Here is a 15113-nt window from a genome sequence, read left to right on the forward strand (position 1 = left end):
CTGAGATTTTACCCACAGCGCCACCCGCGTCCCTCTGGAGAGATGTATAAGCACCACTAATATGCATTTTGCAGATAACTTGTAGAAACATAATTATATCATTATTTCCCTATCCCACTTGCAAGGGGTAACCAATGAAACAGAGCAGTGGGCAAGGGTATGCTAATATGGTATCGTTTTCCAGCTACATGTTAACTGTGGAAACATGCACCCACATGTATCCCCATAAGCTTGGGCTATGTCAGGGATGGGGAACACATGGCCCTCCAGATGAAATTAGACTCAACTCTAACTGCCCCAGCTGATATGGCCAAGAGTCCGGGATGAGCCCTGTAGTCCAATAACACTGAGGTGTGGGGAGTGTGGGTGGCATAGGCTCCCACTGCTAGGCTTTGCAGTACAATCCTGAATTTTTCTACTCAACAGGACTTACTTCTAGGTAAGTGACTATACGATTACAGTCTCCCTAATTCACCATAAAAGAACTCTATACCTATTTTTTAATAGTACAGGTATTTGAAATACTTAACATTATAAAAAAAAATTACAGTAACATGCTATAGAAACTGTAGACAGAAGCCATGCCCAGCCAAAATCCGAAATAAAACTATTTTCAGAAAACTGCTTTGTTTTCCCAAATATGTAACAAGAGACATGTCTTTCCAATGCATACATTTTATTCACATACACTTTTCATTGCATAGATTTAGTAGTCTATATCCATATCCATTTTCATTACTTAAATGTCTACTACCAAGTGGCTAATATTCTAAAATCAACTGGTTTGTAAAAAATGTTTGGATCACATCAAAAGTATACAAATAGAATTTGATTGAGCACTCTCTCAATTCACTGGAGTATCTGAAAGGTACAAAAGCCAGTGGCTCAATTCCATCTTTGGCACATTAGTGCATGACAATATAATTCCTAGAGGAAACATTTCACATCTTTTAAGTTTTGTACAACACAAAAAATACACTGAATCAGAAAGGCTCTTGGGAACAGACAAAACTTGTTTTCACTGAGAAACTGGCTTTATAGTTCCTAGTCCCCAATAATACACTTTTAGGTTGCAATCTTATACACATTTTCCTAGGAGTAAGTCAGTGGGACTTACTTCTGAGCTGACATGCATTGTTAATTTCCCCTAGATAAGTGTATGGCTGTCATTAACTCCTATGGAGGGGGAAAAACAAAACTATGACACTTGATATGACTGGCACATTGTGACCGAAACCTGTCAACCGGCCATTACCACTGACTGATCCAACCTCCACTGAAAGATGTCAGTATGTACACAGACACAGGGCCCCACAGTTTAGTGATATTTTCTTCTCCCTCCCACACCAGAATGGCAAGTATTTAGTTAGTTTACATGAATTTTATGCTTGGATTTACTGTAGACATTGTTCTTTTACCATTATTTTCTTAGACATGTGGACTGACTTAGAATATATAACAGGCCTACCAGATGTGAAATGGAGGTGGGGAAAAGCTACAAATGGATCTGTTTATAAATAACCTTACCTAAAACTCCAGTTTCTTGTATTTTCTCTTCAGGTTTACTATCAGGTTTGTAACCATTCTGTTCTTCAGCTTCATCCTCACCCCACCATGATGGTTGCCCATATAATGGTGTGCCCCGAGGCATGGCAGAAAGATCTATATAAACAAACAAAATAGATTATTCATTTGGAGCAGCAAGAGTGACACTATGAAAAAATGGTAAAGAATAGAATATGGATTGTGGCTAATGTTGCATTTACACTGCTTCCAAAACCAGGATGCAGAGTACACGGGAGTGTGTAAAGAGCCTAAGCTATCTACATTCTGGATAAAATGTGCTAACATATTGCTTGCCTAGCTGCTCACACACATTTAACTGAACTGTGCTCGTTTCCTTGAGGGGCAGGTGGAGCTCATCAACCTGGAATCCTTCTAGGAGAAGGAAAATTCTGATCCTAAACCTCCACTTCCTTGTGGGATATGTTGTGGGATTATCTTAGGGAGTAAAACCTACACAAATCGGGAGTGGAGTCCAGTTGGATTGTGCCTTGTACGCCTGTTTCCGACAAGTCCTGCAGCCAAGCTGGTGCCAAATGTATTGCTCTGCTTTCCTTTGGGCCACAACAGTGAGGCTGAGAGGGAGGTCTTCTTGTCTGGCCAGCCCAGGACCTCCATACATACTGTCTAGGCTTGTGACCTGGGGAGGATACTTTGGTGCTGCTATTGCAGCGGTTTGACTTAAACCTTAGATGAACACTCCATTTTGTCTCCAGACAGATGGATGCTAACAAGGAAGGCCCCTTTGCTTCACAATGAATAATTATTTTCCACTTTCCTTCTTTTATTTTTTTTTAATGTCTCCAAATATGCTAGTTTGGCAAAGAAATGCTTGTTTTAATAAAAGTAATAAATCAATCACTGGACTTCAAAGCTGCTGCTGCAACAAAATTTCATTCACTTTAAAATGAAAACACATACAATGTAATGTGTCAGCAAAGCCTAGCTGATTTAAGAAATACAAGGGATCTGGCAGTTAATTGTAGCTTTTTGTTTCTATTTACACCGTAACAGCCAGAAAAGCACACTGTTAAGAGGCAAGTGATACAGAATGAGGAGTTCTTTCCTATTAGGCCACTACACAGAATGGAAATTTCTTTGCAGAACTATAACAATTAGGTACTATAACAAAGTAAGAAACAAACCTGGCAATTTTTACAATGACATGAGGCAATTAATGGCCCAACTCCTCTGTACCTTACCTAACTCAAAACATCTTACATCTTACAGTGGCTTCTCAAAAGTTAATATATTTTAATAGCTAGAACTGACAGTAAAAATTCATTTCTCTCACCTGTCACTTTCTCTTCAGATTTCAGTGTGTCTATAACTTTGTGGTGCACTTCAGCAATAGTGTCTTGTACCTTTGGCTGTGTAGCTTTGGCACTGGTTAGCTTTGATCCTTCTGCCTCCGAGGATTTTTGGGATAGCTGCAGTTGACTTGTAAACTTCTCATGCTATGTATTAGATAATTCCCCATCAAGCAAAGCAACAGAACATTAAGTATTCAACATTAAGTTTAAATAAACTACTATAAAATGAATCAATCAAGGTATTCAATATAAGCCATATTCAAAGCAGACTTAAGTTATCTAAGTCCATTGTTTGTACTGGATCAACTTAAGTTGGATATCACCCAATACATTGATTCTAAACCAACTGGTTGCATTTGCAGATAATACTAAGAAACAGTTTGTGTTTCCTAGCTGTGATCTGTCTGAATATATGAACCTGGCCCAGGAAATTAACCATGGTTTATTTACAGAAAACATACCATGGTTTGCTGTTGACTTATGAACTGCAGCTCACTTTAACTATGGTTTGTTGTTAAGTCAGAATCCAGGATCCTGACGTAATACTTGTTTGTGTTGACACCCCAGCCACTTGCTTGACAAGCAACTAGAAAAGAAGGCATGAGGCAAGGGTAGCTAGAAAATGAAATTGTTCCCAGGGCTAAGAAACTGTGATTGGTGCATTTCTACAAGTAGCCTTCCCTCCTTTCCTGCTTGACAACAGACTCCTTTGCCTGCTCACCTTCTCTCTGACAAGCCCTCCTTTTCAAACCAACTTCCCTAGCTTTGCAAACAACAACAACAACAAAAAAAAACTTAAAGGGACCTCCAAATTACTGACATTTATCCAGAACTTTCTGGTGAAAACACAATTCATCTTAGGAGGTTAACATAGTTGTTACACTTATGCAGGGAAACGGAAATAACTTTGAAAAGGAAACCAAATAAAACTACTCTTTTCTATTTCACACTTTAGGGTCTCCCCACAGATACACACACGTCGTTGGGAATTTTTTACTTCTGGCTGCAGTGTAACCCCAAACATTTCCAGCTCTATTTAACACAATAGGCAAAACAGCAGTTACTTTGGGGGCTGGTTGGGTGAAGTGATCATGATTCATTTTTGCTTGCTAGGAAATGTTCAAGGAACAATTTGGTAAAAAGCCTCCCTACTATGGATTGGAGGTGCTGTTTGCTAATGTGGAGAAGATGTAGGGATAACTTCCTTCAGGGCAAGCAAAAGCGCCTACAGGGAGGCACTAGTTCATTCAAACTGCAAGCATAGCAGCAGCAATCAAACAGCAGTCATACAAGCTCCCCAAATGCTTGCATGGGGGCTGCTGCTTAGTGAGAATCAGGCTTCAGGAGTGCAGCAGTCTAACCCGAGAAACAATAAATATGGGCTATATATTTTTACCTTAAGCACTTATTATTTTTATTTTTTATTAATTTTTTATTGAGAATTTTCAACATAAGATACAATAAAAACCAAGCTAATCTAAATAAATAGGTAAGAAACAAACTAAAAGAAAAATAAAGAAAGGAAGAAGAAAGAAAAACTAAATCTGTATATAATACCAAGCCCTCTATCACAATTATATATTGATTCTTATTCCACACACAGAAGAGTGAGCTCTCCCCACTCTCACTGGGAGCTTCCCCCACTTCCCTCAGCCTCACACCCTGAGGAAACATATCTGGTCTGCCTCTCATGGAGGTCCTTTTCTCTTCTGTCCACCACCTTCCTGTGTGTATCTTCATTTATGCCAACTATAAATCTTCAGAGAACCAAACATACATATAGATAGAATGAACAGAGAGCTATCAAGAGTTAAAAGTGACAGAAAATGCATACCTTAAGGGCTTCTTCAGGAACTCTCATCTCTCCTCTGACTACAGTAAAAAGATTAGTATGTACAATGCGATAAGGAAATTTAGTGATATTTGTCTAAGTCCATTAGAAACGTCAAATTTTATGATAAGTATAAGGTTTTGGGGAGCAAAATATTGCTTGCAACCTCCAAGTTTGAGAATGACATTGTTCCTATTTATGAATTAAGGGGACTGCAATGATAAATATTTTATTATATTGTTCTTCATTAATTTATGCTAGCAAATTTATTTAATGTGAATGTTTAGCATAAGCAAAATAATTCTAGTTACTGTCAACCAATGAATATGTATGCCCATAACAGCAAAATATAAGAGCATTTTAGGTACAGTGGTACCTCGGGTTACATATGCTTCAGGTTACATACACTTCAGGTTACAGACTCCACTAACCCAGAAATAGTACCTTGGGTTAAGAACTTTGCTTCAGGATAAGAACAGAAATCGTGCTCTGGCAGCGCGGTGGCAGCAGGAGGCCCCATTAGTTAAAGTGGTGCTTCAGGTTAAGAATAGTTCCAGGTTAAGAACGGACCTCCGGAACGAATTAAGTACTTAACCTGAGGTACCACTGTATTTGCCTAATTTTGACATCAAACCAAACCTTAACTTGATTTGAAACATTAAACAGGTAAAGTTGAGTGTTGCCTGTTTGCTCCCCACCCCCAGTCCCCTCAATATGAAGCTTCATAAATTTAGTCCCTTCTTTATTGTGCAGCAATTGTAAGGTAGAGGAGAGGGGGAAGTTCTGTTGCATGAACAGAACCATAGTGTTGGCTACAACCTCGCGAATCTGTACAACTATGTGGAAAACTCTTCAAGTATACCTGGTTTCTGTCAGTAAAGCCTTAACATATTGCTACACTAACAACCATGACAATTCATTCTTAGTTATCTCAACATTTCAGAGATAAGATTTTTAATCCATTTCTTTCTGCCAGTTGGTTTGTGAATTCCAAAATGCACCTCTACTCTCTTATTATTGTTAGTCAGTATTTACATTTACACCCCACTCTTTTACAAGTACCCAGAACAGCTTACCCCCAAAATTAAATAGAATTGTTAATATATAAATTCAGGAACAAGAACTTTTTTTAAAGCCAAACATAGCACTAAACTCCTTATCTTAAAAAAGGATATCATATCCAAATCTCAATTTATCATCAAGTTTTAGAGTGATGTATGTCTGTTCTGGAATTCGAACATCATTCACAAATGTCTGGTGGAAAAAGAAGAAACATATTAACACATTATACCTTCTACCACTAATGAACTTCTAAATGTGAATCTAATTCTTCTTGTAAAGTCATGGTACCACATGTCACTATTCAACTGCTGAAAATGTTAAAGAATCAACCTTACTTGCCCAATAAAAAATTCAGAAAGGATATGTGAATATATAGAGAACTGGCTTTATTTAATGCCAACATGCCCTGGGCCTATCATGAATTACTTACAATGAATCTGCTAATGAAATATGCTATAAACTTGCTGTGTTAACACAAGCTGTTCCCACAATAGCAAGATACCTTTCTCAAAAGATACATGACATTTATGATTCTGGATCTAGGGTAGAACCCCATGGACTGGATGCTTCTGTGAGTGGAATGTGGGTGAGGGTTGGGGGTTTTTTTGTGTGTGTGTTTTTTGCTGATTCCTGCCTCCATGTGGACGTCAAAGATCTGCTTAAAGTTTAAGCCCCGCCTTTCTAAAGCACACAATTTGTAATATACCATAAGGGTATAGTGTTTAAAGTAATGATTCTTCATTTCTGTCAACTTAAGTCTCCATAACAAAGTAATCACAAATATTTGTTCAGAGCTCTCTAAATTGTTAAAGCTGAACTACATCCTGAAAACAGAACCGTCACGTTTATCTTACCCCATTCAGACTGCCTAAATCCTTCACCAAGTGTTCATCAGTAGAGGCATCATAGTTGACTACAGCATGTTGCTTGTCCACACTACGTGACTGAAATATTTAGAAGATAATATAACATTGTAATTTGTATTAATATAAATATGCATTAAAGTAAGGAATTAATAAATCCTAGTTGTTTCAAAGGACACCATGAAGCTACTAGGAAAAAGTTATGAGACTAATGTTGTGAAGGGCTTTTAAGGTTAGAGAAGGGAAATTTAACCTGATACAAGGGCTAAAAATAAAAGCCAATGGAATTGTTCAAAAACAGCTGACAGTGACAATTACTAGAAAAGCTGTTTATTTTAAAGGCTGAGATTTGCATAATCTGCAGAGAGGTAGTGTGACTATCAGGAAGCTCAGCAAAACAGTGAAAATGGTCAGATCTGGAGGGAATACTTCTATAGCTAGCTGTTCTTTTAAAATAGATAACTCAGTAGAAAATAGGAAATATTTGTTGTTTAATAACCTTGAATAGTAATGGAAACAGGTTTGTGGGCAATAAATTATCTAACAGAAAATAAAAAATACTCTCTAAATAGTGTTCTCATCAGTATAGCATGTGGTGAAAAGGGTAATGTGAACTTGCTTCCTCTATTCTCCCCGCTATGCAGATGAACTGAACATACTAAATTTATTTTTTTAAAAAAATCAGTAACTAAACCAGAATTTTTCCCTGCTGGTGTTAATTTGGAGTACCATATTGGAACAAATTTGGAGACCTTGTCCAACATCCTTAACAGCAGTCTAACCTCCAAATTTTGAAGAGTCCCATAACCTGAGATATGAACAAGCCTTTATCACATGTGCACAGCCCCTTTGTTTCTCTGCTCTTATGAGCCATGATTAACCAGGAAGCATATGATTAATTACAGCTTATCTCATCAAATTGTAAAACTTTGGTTACTAGCTTCAGACCAAGGCAGGATATTAAATACTCCCAATTTCCCAAATTGGATGAAAAAAGGAAAGTGAAGACTTCCTTGTTTGCTCATGCTACAAAGGGGAAAAACAAGGTGCACATGGAAAATGTTTGTTCATATCTTGGTTTATTAACCTCATCTTATCTGAACCAGTTCTGTGTCAAATTACTTGTATGAAAACATCAGGTAATGCTCAAAAAAGTAAAGGCTAAGAAGCTTGTTCATATTTCAGTGTATTAAACTGATCGTCTGAACCTGACTGAGATTCCAACACAGAGAGTAGTACACGGCTACTGTCTGAGAAACAAATTTTGAATCTTCAATACCCTCAACAGAGATATATCAGTCATGACTAAATTGCTTAGCACTAAGTGGCTGACTATCAGGGACGCAGGTGGCGCTGTGGGGTTAAACCACAGAGCCTAGGACTTGCCAATCAGAAGGTCGGCAGTTTGAATCCCCGCGACGGGGTGAGCTCCTGTTGCTCGGTCCCTGCTCCTGCCAACCTAGCAGTTCGAAAGCACGTCAAAGTGCAAGTAGATAAATAGGTACCGCTCCGGCAGGAAGGTAAACGGCGTTTCCATGCGCTGCTCTGGTTCGCCAGAAGTGGTTTAGTCATGCTGGCCACATGACCCGGAAGCTGTACACCGGCTCCCTCAGCCAATAAAGCGAGATGAGTGCCGCAACCCCAGAGTCGGTCACGACTGGACCTAATGGTCAGGGGTCCCTTTACCTTTACCTAAGTGGCTGACTAGAGCACCATCCCTCTGATCGGGACATAGCTGTGTACCTCTATGAAGTGTATATGCAGTTCTATCAGTCATTCAATAATTTAGAGAAAGTAGAAAACGGGATTCTTACTTTATAATTCTAAGACTGTAAGTGTCTACCTGAAAAGATGTGTTTAACTGGCAACAGCACAAATCTGCTTGAGTCAAATCTAGCAACCTATAGATCACACAGATTGACTGCTGCAAGTTACTCAGACTATACTGCGCTACACTGATGGTGGCTTTATGTGCTCACTGAGTGCAGTACTACTAAACTTCCCAGTAGCCTACACAGCTGCCTAGCCTAATTTCAACATTCCAGCAGAGACTGGTCACTTAAGATTTTTACAGCTATTTATCCATATTAATAATTTATATTTCTTTGTTGAAGACACTCAGATGTAGGTAAATGCTTGCTATGGAACACTGCTTTTGATGCCTTACTTAGATGGTGATTCATAATTATAAAAGCTACAAAGATGCTTTTAGTACAGAGGTGATTTTAATACAGAGTATGTTCTACTTTAAACATTTAAGTGGTAGCCAACTTTACTTCACAAAACATGTGAACTAAGATGTAAAAAGATTCAGTTTTGAAGTAATGGAAAAATGCTATTTTCCTATGCTTCCTCAAAAAAAAATTTTTTTTTTTTGGGGGGGGGGAACATTTAAATAGTACTAGGAACATGAAGGGTGGGAGCCAGGGTAGTTGCTCCATGAATTGAAGAGTTGCACTTCTGGAACTACCATGAGCTTAGATCTCCTTGCAAAGCTTCGGGACAAAAAGTTATTCCAATAATCCAATCAAACATTATAGCACTACTATAGCACTACTAATTTGTTTTGGAACAAACAGATCTGCAGCAGTGTGTACTGGATATACAGTGGTACCTCAAGTTACAAATGCCTCAGGTTACAAACGATTCAGGTTACAAACTCCACTAACCTGGAAGAGTTACCTCAAGTTGAGAACTTTGCCCCAGGATGAGAATGGAAATCGTGTGCCAGTGACACAGCGGCAGCAAGAGGCCGCATTAGTGAAAGCATGCCTCTAGTTAAGAACAGTTTCAGGTTAAGACCTCTGGAACAAATTAAGTTTGTAACTGGAGGTACCACTGTGTAACAAAGAGCATTGCTGCATTTTAAAGACAAACAGATGTGTAGCCTACAGTCTCTAGTTCAGGCATAGGCAAACCCGGCCCTCCAGATGTTTGGGGACTACAACTCCCATCATCCCTAGCTAACAGGACCAGCGGTCAGGGATGATGGGAGTTGTAGTCCCAAAACTTCTGGAGGGCCGAGTTTGCCTATGCCTGCTCTAGTTCAAAGGCTTTGAAAAGGGTTCTGTTCGACAAATGCTTAAGATTCAATATATCTGCTAGTCTCCATACTGCTACAAAATTAATATATGTACTGTTCTGGAACTTGCTACTGTGTTAACAAAATTACTTTTTAGAACAAAGTGTTTCATTATTTTTAAAAGTGTTTTCAGATTTCAATTTTTTCTATTTCAGGACTTGAGGAAATTAAAAAAATGGGAAAAGGGATTAATCCTGATTTTTTCTAGACCTTCACATTTCTATGAGCCTCAAACTTTAATCAGGAATTAATTCACAACTATAATGTAACCCAAATATTCTCATATTGCTACCCAATTTCCTGCTTGTCTGAAGGCTAACTGTAGACAGAAAGAGAGGTTATGTTCTCACTTCATGATCAGAATGGTCCATAGGTCTATATGTTTATAACTCAGCCACATGTCAGACTCATGCCGTGTGCACAGGTTCACTAACCAAAGCAAATTAATACTATGCAATCACTATAATCTTGCTCCACAGTATTGAAGAAAGATTAATTTATTAGAGGTTAAAGACTGGAACAGCAAAATACTTAACATTTCAAAATATAATCCTCAAAAAGAAATATGTATGAAGGGTATAAAATCCCAACTTCCAGCATTTCACAGTTGGGAGAACTGACACAATTACCTGCAACATCAGCTCACAGTCATCTCTTCCCACAAAAATCATCTCTCGTGGCAGCCTATGACGGGTGCCTCCACTGCTCACCAAAAACCAAGATGTTAAGCTCATTTTCTGCTTAGCTGATAAATCCTCACAAGGCTACGTCATCCTGCAATAAGAAACAGATAAAGAGAGAAATATTTTATAGCTATTTTTATCTTCAGTTTTTGTTCCTAATAGGATTTCTATACCTTCCAACACAGAGAAGCTGGACAACACAACTAACACATGAGTTTCAGATTTATATCAGCTATAAGGATAGCTTCACAAACTGTCTTTGCATACACAGATGCAAGGAAATAAACATGCACATCATCATGTGTGAAGGACACCCATCTATTTTTCCACGTATCACACATTGGGAGTCTGCTGCTATCAATCACAGCTGCCCAATACATGTACATAAATATGGTACATGAAAAATGTACACATTTTCCCCACATACTATTGCATTGTGAATAGAGATGGGAAGGCCTGGAAAAGAACCCAGAAAATTTGGGGGGAGGAGACCGGGACCAGTCCTCCCCCCCCCCTTTTCTTCCCAAAGGCTTTGGAAAAAACCTGAAAGAAACCTGCCCCCCCCATTTTTCTGTCCCCCCCCCAGGCCTTCCCATCTCTAAGTGTGAACATCATAGCTAGATCATAGCTTAAATTTCTTATTGTTGTGTGGGTGTAGGTGGCATGCATAGACATGAGAGTTTCTCCTTATAGATTTTTTAAATTTATAGCGATGAATGAAAGAAGTTCACAAGGCTGTAAAAAAATTGATCATCGGTTTTCAGTAAGCAGAGGATGTTTTAACAACATATGGCAAAATTTATTTCAAGTAATGATTTCTGCTTCAAGACTTCTCATGCTCTTGAGGATACAATTAAAATGCTACCACTCACACACGAGAGAGGTATCAGTACACTTGGGATAGTCCCAAGGTTTGCCAAAACTCCAAAAATCTTTAGGGGAAAAACCTAAGGAAGAAAACCCAAAAATTGTTGTTGTTTAGTTGTTTAGTCGTGTCCGACTCTTCGTGACCCCATGGACCAGAGCACGCCAGGCACTCCTGTCTTCAACCCAAAAATAGCTCTGTACAAACTCAATGTCATAGAATGCTTACTGTCAAGAGAAGATTTTGGAATGCTGCCTTACTTGAGAAATTGACTAACAATGTTGTGACTACAAAAGGCAAAGCCAAGCCAGAAAAAGATTATGGCACCCCTTTATTTTGTACACTATGAGTTCTGGTAGGGGAAATGGAAGAAAGTGGCTAGAGAGGGAGGGAAGACACATCTATATTTCAAGAGTTTAGAATTGCTTTTAAAATTTTCAATGAAGTTTGTTTAAAAAAGAGAGAGTGAAGACTGACCTCTCTCGTTATCAAGGTAAGTCATTTACAGATTGATGCAGAGACGGAAGGGAGTGCTGCCACAGACATCAATGAGAAAATTCAATGTTTTTATATAGGTAGGATTGGGTACAAGTACATCTACCCCACAGTATCCACCAAAATCATATACAAATCATTGAAATTGGCCCATGAGAACCAATCAGGCTCAGTCAGCATGCAATGCTGAGTTTTGGATGGGGTAGGGAGGAAAGTTAGTATAGTAGGGAGGAAATGGAATGGAATGACATTAACCCTGAACAGAAGTGTGCCACATGCTACACTGTTGCTACAGGGGCCCACGTGTTTTATTACCACCTAGCCTGACTTTGGGACAGCTCAAAATCTTGCTCACTACTGTATGGCATTTTGGTTGACCTAATAAAGGTATTCTCCTACTGTGGATTTTGAAACAAATATTGTGCTGTGACTTAAAATAGAGCAGAATCTAAAAGATCCGGAAGAACACAAGCAAACAAGCAGACTATACTTTTAGCAATTGACAAGATCGTAAAAACACAACTAGCAGTGAAACATATTAAATTTAAAAATGTAAATCCAAATAACATTATACATTGAGATTGAACAGGAGGATTTTTAAAAATAAATAAACAAACAGAAACAACTAGGTCAGGACTGATTAATCAGAGCACTGAAGCAACTGTTGATGAACAGAATAAATTAAAATACTTGAGAAGGGTTTGTATATTTTTTGTTTCTGGCAGTCATAGTAACTTTAGGTAGCACTTGCAGAGATAAAAGGCTGACAGCAGACTTTAACTTTACTGCTAAACCTAGCGAACTGGCAGAATAGTGACAGATTTGCAACCCAGATACATATTTTAAACGTCTTCTTAGAACTCCTATCAACCTACTGTATAAAAGCTGGTTGAATGAGAAACCAAGAACACAATCCTGTGCATATTTACGATTAAGTAGGTCACAGTGGTACTTGTGGTCCAATCCACACCTGTTCAGTAAGATTGAACCATAGAACAGGTGGGGAATCTCAGGATCTGGGGCTGAATGTGGCTGTCTATCAGGCACTTGAACCTTCCCCAGACCACACCTACGTTCCCCTAGGACACACTCCTCCCAGGTACTATGCCTTGTATTTTGCCTGGCTGGAATGTGTCCTGAAACTGTGTTCATTCTTCTAGCACATGCTTCTAGCACACATGGATAGGCATGTGTGTGTGCACTATGTGGGGATAGGTGCAGGAGTGCTGGATTGGCTCCACTACCATGCATATACTGCACCAACCTCCTCACCCAACAGCAACCCCACTGTTGGCAAGCCAGGTTTGTTATATATAAAACCCTGTGACTGAAATGTAGTCTACTGTACAAAGGTAGGTGTCATATCCATTGTTCTGCCCACTTTTTTGTCCTTGGGCTGAAAAGGTTTCCCCAGTTCTGTCAAGTAGGTTTTAATGGAAGAGTCGAGTCCATTACCAATTATCAAGTGTAAACATGCATTGCAAGGAAAATACTAGATGGACCACTGTTGTCACTCTACAGAAAATTGAAAATTCCTAAAAGAGCTGTATTTGGTTCCCTGACAGAAACAGTAACATAAAAATGCAGGTGACATCACACTGAATTTAAATACCTAACATCAATGCATGCACACTTTTAATGGAATGTGCTAACCTAATAAGAAAGTGTTATATTTTGGCATGTACTGCAGTTTTCATTTGAAGGGAGTTGCACTGTTTTTACAGCTTTGGGAATTACATTCTTTAGCTGCTTTGTACATAAATTATTCTATTCAAAAGTGTGTCAAACAGATGATGCAACAGCTGCAAAGCTACCAATATAATCCACATAATTCAGAACTTTAACTCCATATTCTGTGGGTGTAACCCAGTCTGGAAAGAACAGTTTCTCTGCCTGCCAATATTTGAGCTAAAATATTATCAATGAAATTATTAAAATATGAAAACACTGCCACAGATATGCCCTTGGTTGTGGTTGGGGGTTAGAAACAGCAATTACCCCACTCCCAACACAAATACACACGATCAAAAGTCCACAAGCATTGAAGAAAGATGACTTAGTGTCAAGCAGCTGCTCCTATTAATTTGGTCCAGGAGAAGCAACATTTAGGTCCCTCACCAAAGATCAAGTTCTACCTAGCCTTGAAACATGTCACCTAAATGTCAGCTAAATGTCACCTAATCAACTTGATGGCTATATGAAAATTTGAATCTCGGTCTCCATAATCCTAGTCCAGCACTCTATGCATTATAGGCAATGGCCCGAGTCACTGATGGTTGCTTATGCTCTTGTCTGGAGATACCTACAATTATAATCAGGAGAGTACCTTTGCTCATGACTGAGCAAAGCTAGCAAGCAAGCTGTCTTCACTCCTGCCCTAGGTAACAAATGACAGAAGACAGCTTGTCTCTAGCCCTACAGCAGTCAGGGGCAAACATAAAAGCATGGTGATATCTAAATAAAAATAGGTAAACTGTTACCTACAGAGTATTCGGGGTAGATTTGACTGCTTCTAATAATGACCCATAAACTGACTACCCTTCAGTTTGACTGGTGTGCAGCCCTTACTGGTATGACTAGCTTCAACAAAACTTACACAATTGCAAATCTGTTCCAATTTGAATCACATGCCAGTACAACTATCTAGAAAGGCAGAAGTGAGGGAGAAACATGTTTATGAGTTTTTATTATATTAGGCAATATTTAGCTGATGTAAGTTCTGAGTAAGAATGCATATTTCTTTTACGAAGTAGTTCAGAAAAAGACTCTTCTCAAGGCAAATTTTAACACTAGCCCATTTCTTGAATTGTAACGCACACCGAGAGCATATGAGAACACACCCGACATCTGTTTTGAAATATCTAGTTTTTTTCAATTATAGTTGACATCTCCTTTTGTTTACTGCTCTCATGACAAAGACTTCATCATTGGCCAATTATTTAAATGTATCCCATTTCATCTCTTAAGACCAACTCAAAGCCTATTGCATTCTCAGCTCTGCCTAAATTATTCAAGACCTGATTTTTTAAAAGCCTTAATTGGTGCATCTGCATCTTGAGATAAATGAAAGTGAACATACAAGGAAGAGGCACCTAAGACTTAGACCTGATACATGCATACACATTATTTGGGATTTAGGGATCAAGAGGCCAAGGGATTGCAGCTAATCCCACTACCCAACCTGGTCAGCTAGTTGCTAATTCATGCACTGCCTTAATTCAGTTCTGTGGTATGCATGTGTGTTACTATTACCAAAACAAGTACACATAGAAAGGGGGAGGTAGAAATGGTAAGGATGCATGATCTTGCAAACTCATTATAACTGCCTAAATTCATCATGCTTCTCTCTCGGGCCT

The 15113-nt window shown here is 38.7% G+C and overlaps 1 protein-coding gene across 9 annotated transcripts in view; it reads right to left on the reverse strand.

The window, feature by feature from the left end:
* The window catches only part of CEP170 (centrosomal protein 170), a 75672-nt gene that overhangs the window by 48133 nt on the left and 12426 nt on the right, over nt 1-15113 (reverse strand). For all 9 annotated transcript variants that reach the window (XM_081188040.1, XM_081188043.1, XM_081188045.1 and 6 more), the window contains exons 2-7: nt 10344-10488; nt 6624-6713; nt 5880-5961; nt 4711-4766; nt 2858-3020; nt 1528-1662 (exon numbers count right to left, since the gene is read on the reverse strand). In XM_081188040.1, coding sequence (XP_081044166.1) covers nt 1528-1662; nt 2858-3020; nt 4711-4766; nt 5880-5961; nt 6624-6713; nt 10344-10448 — 631 coding nt within the window. In that variant the 5' untranslated portion in view covers nt 10449-10488. The remainder of the gene's footprint in view (nt 1-1527; nt 1663-2857; nt 3021-4710; nt 4767-5879; nt 5962-6623; nt 6714-10343; nt 10489-15113) is intronic.

Source organism: Podarcis bocagei (genome assembly GCF_964188305.1).
Source record: "Podarcis bocagei genome assembly, chromosome: 3".
Taxonomy (NCBI): domain Eukaryota; kingdom Metazoa; phylum Chordata; class Lepidosauria; order Squamata; family Lacertidae; genus Podarcis; species Podarcis bocagei.